The 17,111-nt window shown below is 52.2% G+C and overlaps 1 protein-coding gene across 1 annotated transcript; it reads right to left on the bottom strand.

Moving 5' to 3' along the window:
* Window positions 1-1,420: 1,420 nt before the first annotated feature.
* Window positions 1,421-17,055, bottom strand: RDH8 (retinol dehydrogenase 8). Its single transcript, XM_007061965.3, has 6 exons — window positions 16,959-17,055; window positions 15,596-15,757; window positions 11,973-12,152; window positions 7,473-7,566; window positions 5,626-5,809; window positions 1,421-2,828 (listed from the first exon to the last, which is right to left on the bottom strand). The coding sequence occupies exons 1-6, from the start codon at window positions 17,053-17,055 to the stop codon at window positions 2,589-2,591; spliced, it is 957 nt and encodes a 318-aa protein (XP_007062027.2). The 3' UTR covers window positions 1,421-2,588.
* Between the last annotated feature and the right edge of the window lie 56 nt (window positions 17,056-17,111).

Below are 17,111 nucleotides of genomic sequence, written 5' to 3'. Positions count from 1 at the left end.
AATATTTCATCCAGAGGGGAAAAAATCCAGCCCTTTGGTGCTTCCTAGTCTACCTTGGGTCAGAAATGCTGAAATACAGCAAGGAAAACTGTTTGAGAATATTTCTGCCTGGAATTCTAGCTCCTTGGATACATTTGAACAAGATGTAGATAAATATCTGAACCTCTAAACCTTTGGAATTGGTATAATTAATATTTTATATTCCAGTCGTTCCCAAAAGCCCTGCTAACATAGTATGAGACAGTCCCTGCACCCAAAAGCTTGCAACCTGAATAGACAAGACAAAGAAATGAAAGATTTGATACCCTTTTTACAGAGGGGGAAACTGAAGCATAGAGAAATTAAGAGACTTGCCCTAGTTCATACAGGAAGTCTGTACCAGAGCTGGGAAGTGAACCCCCCTCTCGAGACCTAGTCTGGTGCCTTAGTCACAAGAACAGCCTCCACCCTGGGAAAGATCCTCTCAATAGTGATTATGTCCTCCACAGAGTCAGAACAGTCAGTTCCATAGTTCTGAGCACAGTATCTCATTGTCTCTCTTTTCTCTCTCATGATCTATCTATCTATCTATCTATCTATCTATCTATCTATCTATCTATGTATCTATCACCAAGATATCTGGTGTGCAAACAGAGACCCATCATCCAGATGTATCCAGACATGTATACATGATAATTACATTTTCCACTCTGAACTTTTCCACACAAGATGTAAAACCTGAAGGTGTTTTATTCCATAGTTCATCCTCCACTTTGTGGGCTCTTCTCTTCCATTGTGGGTAGCATGCCAAACAACAAAACTTTGCAAGGGTGAAGAATGACATGCACTCAGACACAGCATCCCTTGCATGGTGTCTCCCCGACTGCAACGTTTCACACTGGGATGTGGCACTGAATGTCATGGACTCAGAGCTCAATGGCGCTTGCGCTGTTGAGATTACTAGTGACATGACCACCTTACATACAGGAAGGAAACTTTAGGGCAGGAAGGGATTGCAACTAGCCACACCAAATAATAACCATCTTTGGGCAGGTCTGCTGTGTTTCAAGAGAGGTTATGCCCATCCCAGACCTGGCATTAAAATAAACCATTGAAGTAAAGCGAAAGACTCTCATTGACTTCAATGGGTTTTGTTACAGGGCCATGAGTTTGGTCCACTAATGAACATGAACCACTAATTGACTCAGCAGGTTTAAAACAAACAAAAGGAAGTATTTTTTTTCACACAACGCACACTCAACCTGAGGAACTCCTTGCCAGAGGATGTTGTGAAGGCCAAGACTATAACAGGGTTCAAAAAAGAACTAGATAAGTTCATGGAGGACAGGTCCACCAATGGCTATTAGCCAGGATGGGCAGGGATGGTGTCCCTAGCCTCTGTTTGCCAGAAGCTGGGAATGGGTGACAGGGGATGGATCACTTGATGATTTTCTGTTCTGTTCATTCTCTCTGGGGCACCTGGCATTGGCCACTGTCAGAAGACAGGATACTGGGCTAGGTGGACCTTTGATTGACCCAGTCTGGCCGTTCTTATGCATACTGGAGGAGTCCTTCTGGAAGACTTCCAAAGAGGTGATACCAAGTCTTGTTAAGTTTTCCCGAAAGGCATCTCTGGAAGTTTGTGTAACTTAGATCAGGCTGGAGATGGGAGACAGAGCAAGGACTTCTGCAGTCCTAAAGCTACACTGGTATTGGGCATCGTTCACTCAAGCTCCCTATGATTCTTTTAACAATCATGCACCTTCTGCTTATGCACCTGGCCCCAAAACCCAAGTATTACGACTGAGTGTCAAGCTCTCAGTTTGGCACATCTGTTGGTGCTCATGGGCTGGCTGGTGGACAGCAGTGGCATGGGGACTGGATGTGGGCAAGTAGGACTCTAGTTTGCATGGCAGCTGTTGGCTTTATATCACATCCAGCTGCAAGAATAAAGGCACTTCCCTCCTGCCTTTAAAGCAGCAGCCCCTCTTACTATTTGCTGCTATTTAAAATTACAGTACTTGGGGGAGTATGAGTTTGTTCCAAGGGCTGTTAGTTGGAGAAGGAAAATCTTGTGCCTCTAGATCACAGGTTCAAATCCAGCTAAGTCTGGTAACAAGCAAGCAAAGGCCATCGCTCGGCCCTGCCTTGCTTACTGACTCTGATCGCACATGTACCTTCAGGAGCAGGTCCTATTACCTCAGTGGGCTCTGAGGAGAATCAAGACCCTGGCCCCTCTTCGCTCCCCTCCTACCTCTGTTTTCCTAGCACCTGTCCCTCCCACAGAAGCTCATCCCTGTTGCATCAAAAGCCTTCTCCCCTGGGTGCCTCTAGCTGTCAGCTACAACCTCTTACCCCCCCACCCCACAATGCCCCATACCTCTTCATTTCTCCTTCTCCCTACTATTTTGGGTACAGCTTGTGCAAAGGGCACCCTATAAAATGAAGCCATATTGGGTTAGTGTATGGTTCAGTGGGCCGGAAGGTCTCGGTCCATCTCCGAGAGGCACATGTCCGCTGAACCCCTTGATCATCGAGCATCTCCAGCCTTTTTCCAGCCCTACTGCACCTGAGCCCACTCTCCACCCCTTCACCCCGGTTCCCAGGGCCTATCTGAAGCTGAGCATCTTCACCCCCTGCCTCATCTTCTGGGCCTGCCATCGGATCACCTTGATGGCCTTCAGGCTGATGTGCAGGAGCATGTCGTACTTGAAGACCATCTTGTAGAAGGTGTCGGCCATCAGGGCTCCAGTGGGGTCGGCATGTTTCAGGGCCGTCATGGGCGTGTAGAAGGCGTTGGTCTGGTGGCGGAAGGGTGGCTTGGCGGCACTGATCACCCCCAGCGTGTGCTGCAAGGGAACCGAGACAGCCCCACGTGAGTGCTGTGCCGCCCTTTGCTAAGCTAAGAGTAACATGATACTTTACCAGCACCGTGCTTTGCAGCTCCGTCCCAGAGCTCCCTGTGAACATCAGCCTCACCATGCCCTGGGAGGTAGGGCAGGACCCATAGTCGTGCAGCGCGCTGTGCTTTTAAGGGATACGGTAGCGGTGTCGCCCTGGGACAGGTGGTGGGATCTCAGAGAGGACACAAGAAAGGTCTCTGACTGAATCTCCTGGGTTCGTGAGCTGCCTCTGTGTCCAGTACCCAAACGTGTCCGCTATGTTACAGTCCCCATTGTGCTGGGGGGAAACTGAGGCTCAGGGAAGGGAAGTGACTCACCCCAGGCCACCAGAGGGTCAGTGACAGAGCTGGGAACAGAACTCAGGAGACCTAGAACCCACTCCTACACTTTAACCACTAGACAAGCAACAGGTGTTTACAGTATACCTGACTTGATGGAGCAGCAATCTCATCTGACAGGGGGAACCCCCCCATTTCCTATGCATCATCTCCCCACAGGGCGGGGGAGGAAGTGTTGTCTAAGGATTTGTGAATCATGGGGTAGGAGGCAGTACCACGAATCTACTCAGTGCGTGACACACATCCACCAGTGAGCAAGAGAGTGGGCGAAGGGAGACATCCCAGGGTTCAGACTGGGGCAAAATCCTGGGTTCCACCCCACAACACAGCTCCTCAAACCCATGAATCTCATCTTGTGGAGACTAAATCCCTTCCTAAGCCCCCCTCCCTGGACCGCTGCTGCACCTGGGGTGAGTCACACAGAACCCTAGAAATGTCAGGCTGGAAGGGACCAGCAGGTCCAGCCCTTAGTGCTAAGGCAGGACCAAGTAAATCTAGGCCCTCTCTGACAGGTATTTTTCTAACTTGTTCTTAAAAACTTCCAGTGGCATGGATTCCACAACGTTCCTTGGAGGCCTGCTCCAGAGCTTAACTACCCTGAGAGTTAGAAAGATTTTCCTAATATCTCACCTAAATCTCCCTTACTCCCATGGTGATGCCATGGAGGGCCGTGTGACCAAGTGCAGACCAGGGCCGGGAAGACCCATTGGACTTTGAACGTTGGTAGCAGGGACTCAGAGACCCCCTTTGTGCCTTCCAAACAAACCCAGGGGGGCCCCGCTGGGATCAGTGGAGGGGGAGAGCCAATCTAAATGGACTCCTGACAGCTTAGAGATGCTAAGAGGCTTTGGGGCAGGATAAAGTGGGGATTAGGGAGGATTATTTTGTGAATGTTGAGGGGGAGGGATTAATTAATTTGCGAATGAGCCGGAAGATATAAACAGAGGGAGGAAATATGAGCTAACGGGACATGACATTCTTTGAGTAAAAGGAAAGGAGGCCAGATAGCCTCCATTTAGCACTGCCACTAAGTGGGATTCGTGAGGAGGTTCTGGGGAAGCTTGGCCTAGAGGGGAGAAGAGTGGATTTGCAGCTTTCAGTCATTGGGTTTAGAAACAAGAAGTAACTAGAGCAACTGGTGCCTGTCAGCTGTTGGGCAGCAGAATCCAGATACATAGCCAGAGCTCATGCCAGGTGGGCGTGAGGAATGGAGTCCCGCTAATTTGCCTGCCAGGAGTGGTGCTGGAACTAGGGGTGCTGTTGCACCCCCTGGCTTGAAGTAGTAATAACAAACACCAAATACATGGTTTCCATCATCAGCACCCCTATTATAAAAATTGTTCCACCTGCCAGGTGAACTGTGGCCCCTGGAATCCATTCTAAGGGGGCACTGGTGCTCCAGGACATGTGACAGTGACCGCCTCCTTATTCCAAGTGACCAAGCAGGCGGAGGGAGCCCTCCTTAGCTCACACTTGTCACCTGGCCAATGAGGCAACGGATTTTCTTGCCTGCCCAGAATGGATTGCGGCTATGGTGCACTGCTGCCTGGTGTCAACGTTAAGACTTAGCATCTCATCATACTGCTGGGACAGGAGCTCGGGCTGTCTCCTGGCACGCTCTGTCTGCAGGGAGGGAATGTAGAGATCATGGAGGAGGTAATGGAATTGCTGGCAATTAACATACCAGCTATTAGCCCTCCTGCTGAGATCTCTCCACAGCCCACTAGGGACTGATGTGCTCCATAGGGGGACCCTCCCTTCTAAAGAGATACCGTGAGGTCCGCCAGCAAGGCGTGCTTTACCACGGAGAGTGGGGTGGAGATCAGACGCCTTGTTTGGGGCGTTCCAGATCTTGGGGTTGCGCCATGTGCGCTTGTGGAAGGGTGTGCCCACGAGAACATGTTTCTGCTGTGTTAGCGTGTGGCCAGGAGCATTAGTCTGGAGAAGAGAAGACCGAGAGGGGACATGAGAACAGTTTTCAAGTACATAAAAGGTTGTTACAAGGGGGAGCGAGAAGAATTGTTCTTCTTAACCTCTGAGGACAGGACGAGCAGCAATGGGCTTAAATTACAGCAAGGGAGGTTTAGGTTTGGACATTAGGAAAAACTTCCTACTTGTCAGGGCGGTGAAGCAGTGGAACAAATTGCCCAGGGAGGTTGTGGAATCTCCATCATTGGGGATTTTTAAGAGCAGGTTAGACACCTGTCAGGGATGGTCTAGAATATCATACTTAGTCCTGCCATGAGTGCAGACGACTGGACTAGATGACCTCTCGCGGTCCCTTCCAGTCCTATGATTCTATTATTCTATGCCTGCTGCTGGGTGGGTGATGCATATGGCACGTATGAACGAGGATAGAGGGCAACCCTCTCTGTGTTTGGGGGCACACCCACGAGTCCTTTTACCTCTGCTATGTCACTGGGAGTCTGCCCCAGGCTGGAGAAAATCGCCTTGGAGTTCTTCAGGTAGAGGTTAGTGAACATGTCTGCCGTCTCAGGGTCTGTCATGGAGTAATCTGCATTCTCTGCATCTTCATAGACCTTCGTCTCAAACTCCGTCACCACGGGGCCAGGCTCTATCAGGCTGACGCTGGAAACACAGGCAAGCATAACAGCCCTGTTCACAATGCAGTGGGTCTGTAGATTTTAAGACCAGAAGAATCCACTGTGATCCTCTAGTCTGACCTCCCAGTGTTAAGGCATAGTTCTGCCTGGGCACCCCTTACCGTGTCATCCCTGGATGCCAGACCAGCCTGTGTTAATGTCTCCTAGGTAACCATGCCCGCTGACATCATGACACCGCATCGGCATGGAACCGTGCCCAGTGATGCTGTGTTAACGAGGGGGAGCAACACAACCCTATGCGGCGATGTCCCAGCTTCGTGCGCTGACGTTGCTCCTTCCCGCAGCGACGTTGCCTCGTGACACCTCGTCTTGCTCTGACCGGATGTTAGGATGTCAAAACAGGCCGGGAGAGTCGCCACAACACAGTCTGCTGGGCAATGTCACTGCAGAACTAGCTACGGCAAAGCTGGCCACGCTCTTGGCCTTTGGAACCCAGACCGATCCCACGATTGCTTTCTGGGGCTCATGTCTCACCGGTTCTCTGCTCCCTCAGGTCATGCTGCAGGAGCTCTGATAGGCGCAATGCTGGGGCTAGAATAGCCTCCCCAGCTCCTACCAGCTGAGCACAAGTTCCCTCCCGTGCCCCAAGCTACCCCTCACTTCTGCATGAGGCACTAGAGGGGTCAGCCTTTCACTCCCAGGCCACGCTGCTGCCCTTCCTCCTCCTTGTGCCTGCTCCTGGCCTGCCTTCCCTTGGTGACTCCCAGCCTGCAAGGACGGAAACTAGGCTAAGGCAAGGGGGTTGGGACTTGCTTCTCCTAAGAATCCCAACCCAGCATGCCCTGTGGTGGCCTCTGATGAACTCTAGAAATTAGCTAGCTCCCAAATGACACCTCCCTGGGGACTGGCCAGTGTTTTAAGGGCCAAGCAGCAGTCGCCTCCGGGGAAAACTCACCCTAGCCAACCTGACCTGCGCAGACAAAGAATCTCAGCACAATCACAGAACAAAGGCCTCAGTATACTCCGGTGAGAAAAGCATACACGGAAGTTTGGACAGCAAGGTCCCCCTGCGAATGCCCAGGGGTTATTTCACACACTGAGCTGTGGGGGACTCAGAATATCTCAAGGACTTGTAGATTTAAGATAAAATAATGAATAGGCCAACGTGCATTCCTGGGGCTTGGTTCTGGCTGGATGGCGGCTGCCTCGCCTAGCTTGCTGGCATGAAAATGTCATTATTTCTTACTCACAGTATGGAGCAAAGAGGGGTGGCAGCTGCAGGCTGGCTGTGGGTTGTGAGCACTTGTCAAGAATGTCCCACAAGACAGGACCTTAGACCTCTGCATGAGAGCCCTGTTGCTTGCCAAATGAATGCTAAGGGTGTATTCCCCAAAGGGGACGCATTTCCTATTGGAAGGTGGTACCGTGTTGTCTCCGGTTAGTCCCAGAGCTGTATTCCCAGGGGATATTCCAGGGTCAGTTTCCTGTTTAAAGGAATTAATGATTATGGAGGCTAATCCCAGCTGTCTGCTTCTGCGGAGCCTGTGCCACCTCCACCCCAGGGATGGCTCCCCACACCTGTGTGGTATTTTAAGCTAATACCCTCAGAACAGAGAAATGAACCAGCACAGTTAATTTGGAACCCCGGCTGTGTCTGTAACATAATAAAGCTGATTCCCGTAACTCACAAGATGTTGAACTTCAGCGCCTGTATGACGAGGCTTTCGCAGAATCCTTCCACGGCAAACTTGGAGGCTGTGTAGATGTCATTGAACATAATGCCTGGAAGACAGAGGCAAGAGAGTGGTGAGAGGCGTGAGAACAGAGCTGAACCACAGCTAGCGTGTGTCAGTTACGTGAGCCCACAAAGGAGTCTCTTGCACGTTGGATCTGACGTGGTGAGTAGCTGGTTGTGGGCAGGGGTTGAAGGGATATGGTGTACACCAGGTAATCTAGGGGTAGCTATTGACAGGAAGCCATCGGGGATGATCCATTGGCCAGTCATGCAAAGCAGGGTAGTGGCTTTGAATTGCAGACTGCCAGGGATCTGACTGAATGCCCAGCACAGAGCAGGCTTGTTGATTTGTGAGTTAGACCCAGGTGGCAGAACCCGCTGGGGTGCGGCGCGGATATAGCTCTCTCAGCTCCTCAGGGGCAACTTGGGAACTGCTAATTACCAGCCTGCAATGCCCTGATTAGCCTGCTCTAACAAGCACCAACGTTTTCATTGCCTTGCAACTCCGGTCCATGGAGCCAAGTGCTGGGGCTTATGTGGTCTGGTGGTTGCGAGCATGAGAGTGGGACTAGGGAAACCTGGGTTCTGCTCCTGAATTGCAGTGCAGCCCTGGGAATGAGAAGCTCGGCAGCTCTGTGCCCCAGCTTCCCAGCCTGTGAAAGAGGGATAAATCTGACCCGACGCTGAGAAAGGCCAGGGAACTGTCACGATATTTAATCTGAGGCTATCTATCAATCTGTCTCTGCTCTTATGCTGAGCCTCCACATCGGTCACTTCGCTGCACAGCGTGGCCAGTCAGAACGTCACAGCAGTGGGGCCAGAACTGATGCCATCCTGCTCCAGAAACCTTAGTTCCCCACTCATCTGAGCTAAAGGGCACTCTCCATTACCTCCTGGCAGTATGGGGCCTATGGCACACAGCGAACAGATCTGAATCCCTCCATCTGGGTGTAGTGGTGACACCCACACACTAGCGATTTCATTACATCATTACCAATCAAAAGGTCAGGATCAGTGGTGCAGGAGGTAGCTGGGGAGTGGAGTGGGGTGGGGGTGGGGGCAAGAAAACACCCCCTGACCCCCCCCCAAGGCTTTTGCACTTGTTCAAAGTTCCATAGGCCGTGGAGCCAGGGGAGGGCCATGACCCGACCGCTTTTAAGCAGTGGCCCCGTACTAAATCAGTCTGGCTGCTGCTGGAGCAGTCTGGATCATCGCTCTGGCTGCGTGGTCACAACACCGCTGTTCTGTACAGACAGAGCGAGGGATGGGTCAAAGGGTGCTGTAACCTGGCACATAGGGAGCCTGTCCCTGTACTGCGGGGCGCAGGGAAATCTGCTGAGAATGCGACTGCTGGCAGCACTGGCTCATGCACTGGGTGGGTCAGAGAGAGGGGAGACTTCCTGACTGAGAGAGACGCAGGTCCCTGACGGGGGAGGGAGGAGGGGACCGGAACAGGGCCCCAGCCGGTAGACCAGAATTCTGCCCTCCTCCCCCCCAAGAAATATCTGAATTGGCACTGCTGGTCAGGAGTCTTTTTTGTGTGTGTAGCTTTTTGTGTAGCCAGTAGAAGGCCTTACTGGACTTTATTCAGTGTGTAAAGTCCCAAGAAGAGAGAGGTCACAAGCAGGATAACACGTGTGGACTCTGCATAATTCTCCTCTGTAATTAGATTTGCATCAGGCTGATAAGGAAGTGCTTCCTGACACTTGTACTTCGTAAGGGATGGTTATTTTTATCCCCCAGACTTTACTGTAAACCCACAAAGTGCCTCACCACAGCTGAAAAAAACCCAACCAAAACAAGCCAACCCCACAATCAGCTAGCTCAGCAGAGCAAGTAACACATGGAAAGCTGCAAATTAAAGCAGAAAATGGACTTGCCGTGGCAACGGGCGCATGGAAACTCACAGGGGGTCTGTAACGGGGGCTACTGGAGTCAGTGAATTCTGGCTCCGGTCACATGACAGCGGTACTGAGCGGGGTTACCCTGCTCCAGGCCGAGAGGCTGCCTGCCTCCCCCTGTATAAACAGCTGTGCCCCATCACTATGCTCTGGTCTTATTCCAGACCTGGGCATAATTGGGGGATTTTGCACCCTTCGCCTGAAGCAGCTGTCACTGATCATTGGTGGGGACGTGCTACTGGGCCAGATGGATTTAGAGTCTGATACAGGACAGCAACGCCTACAGCCTTGAAATCTCCCAGGGACCTACGTTTTCACTATTACTAATTTATTGGTGTTCTAGGGACGTGTGGACACCATGACTGAGATCAAGGCTCCCTCGTGCTCTGTGTTGCACCTACAACTAGTAAGAGATAATCCCTGCTCCAAAAAGCTTGCTAAAGACAGACAAAAGATGGGAGGGGAAACTGAGGCACAGAGCAAGGCCGTGACTGGCCCAAGGTCACCCAGATGCTCAGTCGCAGGCCTAGGAACAGAATCCAGGGGGAGCCCTGATTCCTAGCCCTGGGCCTTACCCGCCAGGTCAGGGGGGGCTGCTGCAGATCAGTCACAGGTGGACTGGGCCCTGTACGTGGAACCAAGTCCAGCCCACCTGTGCCTCAGTAACAGCCTCCTGCCCGGGCCTGAGTGAGGCAGCTGGTCTGTATAAAGAGCCGGAGAGGGTGAAGAGACAGGAAGGAAGCTATAGCAGAGCAGCAGTGAGCAGGTGGCTCCTCTCTGAGACCGGGGGGGAAGGAGTTTGGGCCTTGAAGCCAAAGGCAGAGGAAGCTGTAGAGAGGTTTCAGAGAATGACAAAGGCTCCTGCAGCAGGGACCCTGAAACACCAGGGGAGTTTTGAGACAGCACCTCAGGGAGAAGGGGCCACATCCAACTTATAAGGGGGGGAGCCATTTTGTGTGTGTTTATTTTGAGCTTTATGCCAATAAAAGCAGACTCTGAGGAGAGAGATTATGGAACAGCGAGACGCCTTTTGGGAGTTATGGAGGACTCCAGGAGGGGAAACTGAGGCAGGGTGCAACAGAGACACCCCAGGTCTTGAGGGGGCGCTCAGCAGGCGGCTGTCCCTGTTACTATCATGTAAACAAAATCCACTTTCTCTACAAGCCAAAGCTAAAGCAGCCAGGTCCCCAGCTGGTGTAAATCGAAGTGGTTGTCAGTGCCCACGTACACCCGCTGAGGCTCTGGCCCGAGATGTGTAAGGGCCTGACTTCTGGCCTGCTCTCGCGGCTTGGCAGTAGCTGCCTTCTTGTGACCTCTGCTCTGGGCATGTTAGCCTGCCGGCCTCAGCGCTAGGTGATGGAGAATGTGAAGGCTACAGCCCACAAAAAACCTTTCCCCCCTGGCCTGCCCCCTCGGAGCGGAGAGAGTTAGTCAAATCCTCACAAACCACAGGCTGAGGGGCGGCTGCGCCTCTCATCCCTTTGATGTCACTGAGCTGAGCCCTGGCTCCAGCAGGTGTGCTGGTGTGCTGGGTGACGGGCCAGGAGTTCCGACTGTGGCAGCAAATACCATCTGTGACGTCCCTGCGTGGGACCCGGCCGTCAGGTGCTCTCCCTCCGGAGGCGTGAGTGGGCCCCACCTCCTCACCAAAGAGCTTGCTGTCGGTTTGGCACCAGGTCCCAAACACCTTCCATCTTCTGGAACCAAGTGGGAGATGGAACCTACAGACTGACCTTTCCATTTAATGCAGCCTCTCTCAATGGGCCATTTCCTTCCCCAGAATTCCTCCTTCCACCCTTCCCTGTGTACGAGGAGCCGGTCACTCTCAAAGGGCTTGGATCCCTGATCCGTCCAGCTTCCCATGTCAGGTCTAACTGTTCCCCACCCTGAAAATGACTGATTCGATGGATGTATTTATGTTGATTTAAATAATAACCAGAAAGATGCCTGTCCAAGACGCTAGGCCACGCATCCTGCGTTAACGCTACACTGAAATCTCAGCAGTATTAAATGATCAACTCAACTGGAACAGAGCCTGTCACCCACAGAAACTTCTTTCCACCCCATCGTCATCAAGCCCTCAGCCTTCTCAGAAAAATCCCTTTTTGTGGTTCTACCACCTAATGTGGTGGATTAATTTAACGCTAGTTTGGGGCAGACGAGACTATTAAAAGTGATTATTAAAACTCCACAGTACAGCTGGAAAAACCAGGTCCTTTTTAGTGATAAACGGACACATACTTATCCAAAGCCAGAAACTGCCATCCTTATGTGTTGGCTGCCATCTTGGATGACACCAGGAATTGAACCGGAAACCTCCAGTACTAAAACCATAAAGTTGCTCCCATTAGAGCTGAAGACACAGGTGTAGTTTGAAGTCTGTATTTTGGGGGGGCAGCTGCAGTCAGGCCAACAGGGCCACACTCGGGGGGGGGGGGGGAGGGGGACACAAATTCCACACCTGCCCAAGGTTTGCAGCTGGGGGGAGGCAACACCAGCTCAGAACCAGCTTTGTATAGACGTAGAGGGATGTTCTCCTGGCCCCCACCTACCTTGCAGGCCCATGACACTGCTGATCACCACAATATGCCCACTCCGCCTCCTCTTCATATCGGGCAGCACCTCTTTGATCATCCTCACCACACCGAAGAAGTTGGTCTCCATCACACCCTTCATCTCCTCGATGGTCTGGCATTCGATGGGGCCAATCATCCCCACCCCGGCGTTGTTAACTGCAAGATATGGACAAGCAGTGTAGCGTCAGCAAGGAGCCCTCTTGTATTGAACTAGCATGGTTTGCACGGGCTTGACCGTTAGATGCCCCTGTGTAGTCTCAGGCCGTGTCTGCACAGAGGCTTGCACTGATCTTGGTTTCAGTGGGTTATTTTGGTTTAGCTTAGGATTTCATTGCCTGGCACCTGCTTTCAGGTGCGTTGGTGCAGCTTTGCCAACGCAAGTGCACAATATCACAAATAAGGCCCCCTGAAATCATGAGGGTTTTTAAAAATAAAAATCAATTCTGGGTTCTTCCTCTTGGCCTTCAGGGTTTTTGAGCCTTTCGGGTTTGTATTTTCATGCTGTGCTCAGTGGCCATGAGGGCTGGGACCTTACTTTGAAAGCCAAGACTCTCATCTCATCCGATGAAGTGAGCTGTAGCTCACGAAAGCTTATGCTCAAATAAATTTGTTAGTCTCTAAGGTGCCACAAGTCCTCCTTTTCTTTTTGCGAATACAGACTAACACGGCTGCTACTCTGAAACCTGTCATCAAAGCCTGTGTATCCGGGAGCTGGGGCTTTAAGAAAACACGTGGTAAGACTCCTGATTGCAACAGTTGGACACACTGTTGGTGTGAGTCTCTGGTTACAGGCCCGCATAACAACTGACAAGCTCCTTGGGGCAGGGGTGCAACAAGGGAGGGGAGTCAGGTCTCCACTCCCATGGCCACCGACCAGACGATGGAGGGCCGTCCTGGCCAAATTGAAGGGAGTGACTTTGCGACCCAGCAAGCCAGGATGCAATGCCACTCAGTCAGACTTGACCCAGCTGGCCCTCCCTCAAGGCCAGGCAGGTAACCTAGGCCCCTTCCTTAGTTAGCAACATTCTGGTTGCATCCCTAGAGATCTTTCTGTTTGTGAGTCTGGATGGGCCACAGGCTTTTACCATGGCCCAGTCCTGCCTTCCCAGTGCTGAATAATTGCAGACTGGCTTCCCCATGGGTCTGGCAAGCAGCGCTGTCTGGAGTGTGCAACTAGGCCTGCTCCTTGGGCTGGAGAATCCCTGTGTGACCTAAGGTGGATGGGGCCCAATCTGGCTCCCAGCCCAGCTCTGACTGAGCCAGCGGCATTGCAGTTAATGGGCCAGGTGGGTGTGACTGAGATGAGCTGCCCTCGCTTCCACATTAGACCCTGGCTCCTGCAGCGTCTCCACTCCCTCGCCCTGCTGAGGGCCTGAGCCACTGCCCTGGTGGGGCAGCATGAGAGACTTCCAAGAGGCTCTGCGTGGGAAGGCGCGTTCAACATGGTTCTCGGGAAGCAGGAGAGCCAATCTCCTGCTCCCAGAGTGCCAGCTCCACATTGTTCCACAATCTCAGGAGAGGGGGCCCTGGCACGTGGGTCGCTGACCTACATAACTTTCACAGATCAGCCTCGGTGTAGTCTGTGCAAGCAGGGAGCAGCAAATGGGTCAAGGGCTCCTGTGATTAAAGATGTGACTCAGTGCCAGCCAAACTGCTGGCAGCCTCTGACCCAGTTCGAGGGCTGAGAGGGCTGCTAGCATCTTTCCCCCGCAGTGGAGTTAAAGGTCACGCTCCTGTGCGATGTGCAGCGGATGTGGGGAGGGCAGACATGCATCGGGCACAGGGAAAGGAGAGATGTGCATAGGGGATGGCAGACATCTATAGGGGAGAAAAGGACATGCAGAGAAGTCCAGGGGCCCAGAAGAGGACATATATATATATAGGGGATGGCATATAAGGGTGAGAGGGAGAATGAATATGCAGAGGGGAAGATCATAAATCATAGACGTGTAGGGCTGAAAGGGCAGTCATCAAGTCCAGCCCCCTGTGCCGAGACAGGACCAAAGTGAACCTAGACCATCCCTGACAGGTGTTTCTCCAAACTGTTCTTAAAAACCTCCAATAATGGGGGTTCCTCAACCTCCCTTGGAAGCCTGTTCCACAGCATAACTACCCTTATGGTTAGAAATGTTTTCCTAATATCTCACCTAAATCTCCTTTGCTGCAGATTAAACCCGTTACTTCTTGTCCTACCTTCAGTGGACACGGAAAACAATTGATCCCCGTCTTTCTAACAGCCCTTCACATATGTGCAGACTGTTCTCAGGTCCCCCTCAGTCGTCTTTCCTCAAGACTAAACATGCCCAGGGTTTTAACCTTTCCTCACAGGCCAGGTTTTCTAAACCTCTGGACATTTTTGTTACTCTCCTCTGGACTCTCTTCAATTTGTCCACTTATTTCCTGAAGCGCGGTGCCCAGAATTGGCCACAGTACTGACGCTGAGGCCTCACCGGAGTGGGACAATTATCTACCCTGTCTCACATGTGACACTCCTGTTAATGGGATCATATTAGCCATTTTCACAGCTGCATCACACTGGTGACTCATGTTCCCTTTCTGATCCGCTAGAACCCCAGATGCCTTTCAGCAGAGCTCCCGCCTGGCCAGTTATTCCCCATCGTGTCCCTGTGCATTTGATTTTACCTTCCTCAGAGTAGTACTTTGCACTTATTTTAATTGAATTTCATCTTATTGATTTCAGCCCAGCTCTCCAATTTATCAAAGTCACTTTGAATTCTAATCCTGCCCTCCAAAGTGCTAGCAAGCCCTCCCAAGCCCTTGGTGGTGTCTGCAAATTTTATAAACTTACTCCCCGCTCCATTATCCAAGCCATTAATGAAAATACTGAATATAGTAGCAAACCCAGGACTGACCATGCGAGAATCTATTAGATACAGCCTCCCAGTTTCACAGCAAACCATTGATAACTACTCTTTGAGTATGATCTTTTAACCAGTTATGCACCCACCTTATAGTAATTTCATCGAGACCACATTTCCCTAGTTTGCGTATGAGAATGTCACGTGGGACTGTGTCAAAAGCCTGACTAAAATCAAGATATTTCACATCTACTGCTTCTTCCCTATCCACTAGGTCAGTAACCCTGTCAAAGAAGGAAATTGGGTTGGTTTGGCATGATTTGTTTTCGACAAATCCATGCTGGCTATTGCTTATAAACCTATTATCCTCTAGGCAGGGGTTTTCAACCTTTTTTCATTTGCGGATCCCTAAAAAATTTCAAATGGAGGTGTGGATCCTTTTGGAAATCTTAGACATAGTGTGCGCATCCCCAGAGGTCCGTGGACCACAGGTTGCAAACCACTGCTCTAGGTGCTCCCAAATGGATTGTTTAATAATTTGTTCCAAAATCTTTCCAGGTATCGAAGTTAGGCTGATTGGTCTGTAATTCCCTGGGTCCTCTTTGTTCCCTTTTTTAGGTAGATCTGTGTAGGGGAGGTTAGGACTTGTAGGGGCATTGGGGAGCACAGATATATATGGGAAGAGCAGATAAGCACAGGTGATAGGGGGAAGAAATGTGGCGGGGGCCCCATGCGGGGGCAGCAGCAGGGGCTTGGGCAGAGGCAAGCAGGGGACCTCACTCAGTATGTCGATGTGCCGGTTGGGGATGCTGTTGATGCAGCTGATGATGGATTGCTCATCGCACACGTCCAACTGCCTGATCTCCAGGGTCTTGTTGAGGGTGACTCCGGCGGCCGCTTCCAGGCACCCCCTCTTGCCCAGGTTCCTCATGGTGGCAATGACTGTAACACAAAGCAGCCTGGCTGCAGGCACTGGGGCTTGCTGAAGCTGGACAGACCCCGGTGGTGCTGCAGGGCTGGGAGCGGGGAGAGCAGGTGTAGAGGGGGCCACGATACACAACGAGCTTCTCCTGCTATTCCCACTGCAGCAGGGGTTGGTCCTGGAGAGCAGCCCGTGAAGGCAAATCCCAGGGCCATGCACCCCAGAGGCTGCAGGGCTCTCAATGGGGCTTAGAATGGGGGTTCAGACGAGGTGTGGGGTGTCAATGTGGGGCCTCCTGGGCCATCAGGGCCGTGCTGCTCCTAGTAAGTGTTCTGGCACCATGGGCCCAGATGGAGGGAGGGGGCTCCAGACTTGGCTTGTGTCTCGTTGTCCCAAGCATGTTCTTGCCCAAGGCTGGTGCAGGCCAGACAGCCGTTCCCTCCCGCAAAGGCCTTTGGGTCAGCATCGACATGGGGAGATGTACCAGCTTCTCGGGGTTAGCCTCCCCTCCCATGTCCTAAAGGAATATGGCAGTCATGCTAACTCAGATCCAGGCCACTGGGTCAGATTCTCCCTCTTCCCTCGCTGGGATCCTGGCCACTGGATCACAGGTTCCCCCATGACCCCTCGCTGGGATCCTAAATACTGGATCACATTTAAGGCGCCCAAACCATCCTGGGAGGGAAGCGGGTAGGAGGAAGGCAGCTACTCCCACTCCCTTGTGTTGTCCTACTTGAGTTCCAAGCTGGGGCCCCTGCCCCAGAGCAGAGGGGCAGGGGAAGGACCCATTGCCCTCTCCATTCCTTTCCCTTTGGAGCAAACTATTTATTTTACCATCTCATGTGTAAAGACTTCTCCTGTGCCCCACCACTCATGCAAAATGTTCCTAGTTCCCCACCCCTTCCCGGCTGTGTCCAATAGGCCGGGTACCAAATGCACCCACAGCCTGGCTGCATGCTGGCATGGAAAGGCCCCAGGACAGGCGAGGGAGCTGGTCAGCTCTTCTTTCCCCATCCTGCTGCAGTACTCAAGGCTTGGAGGCATGGGGAAAGGAGATGGACTCTGCCGTTCTGGGAGTGGGGGTGGGAAGACGCAGCCCCTTCCAGCTGCAGGGGAGCTGTGGGTCTCCCATGATCCCAGCCTTACCAGCTCCACCCGGGGGCAACCTGGGCATTCGCGCCTGTGTGCCCGACACCCTGGGCACATGTGGGAAGCGCTCACCTTTGAAGCGCTTCTGTTTGTCCTGGGCCATTTTCACAGCTAAGGCCAAGCCGATGCCGGAGGAGCAGCCCGTTATCAGCACCGTCTTGGGAGCCATGCCGTTCCCAGGAAAAGCGGGGCACCAGGGAGGTCTGGTCTGGATGAGCCGGGCAG

Source organism: Chelonia mydas, chromosome 27, assembly GCF_015237465.2.
Source record: "Chelonia mydas isolate rCheMyd1 chromosome 27, rCheMyd1.pri.v2, whole genome shotgun sequence".
NCBI classification, from domain to species: domain Eukaryota; kingdom Metazoa; phylum Chordata; order Testudines; family Cheloniidae; genus Chelonia; species Chelonia mydas.
This window is presented reverse-complemented; position numbering and strand designations above follow the sequence as displayed.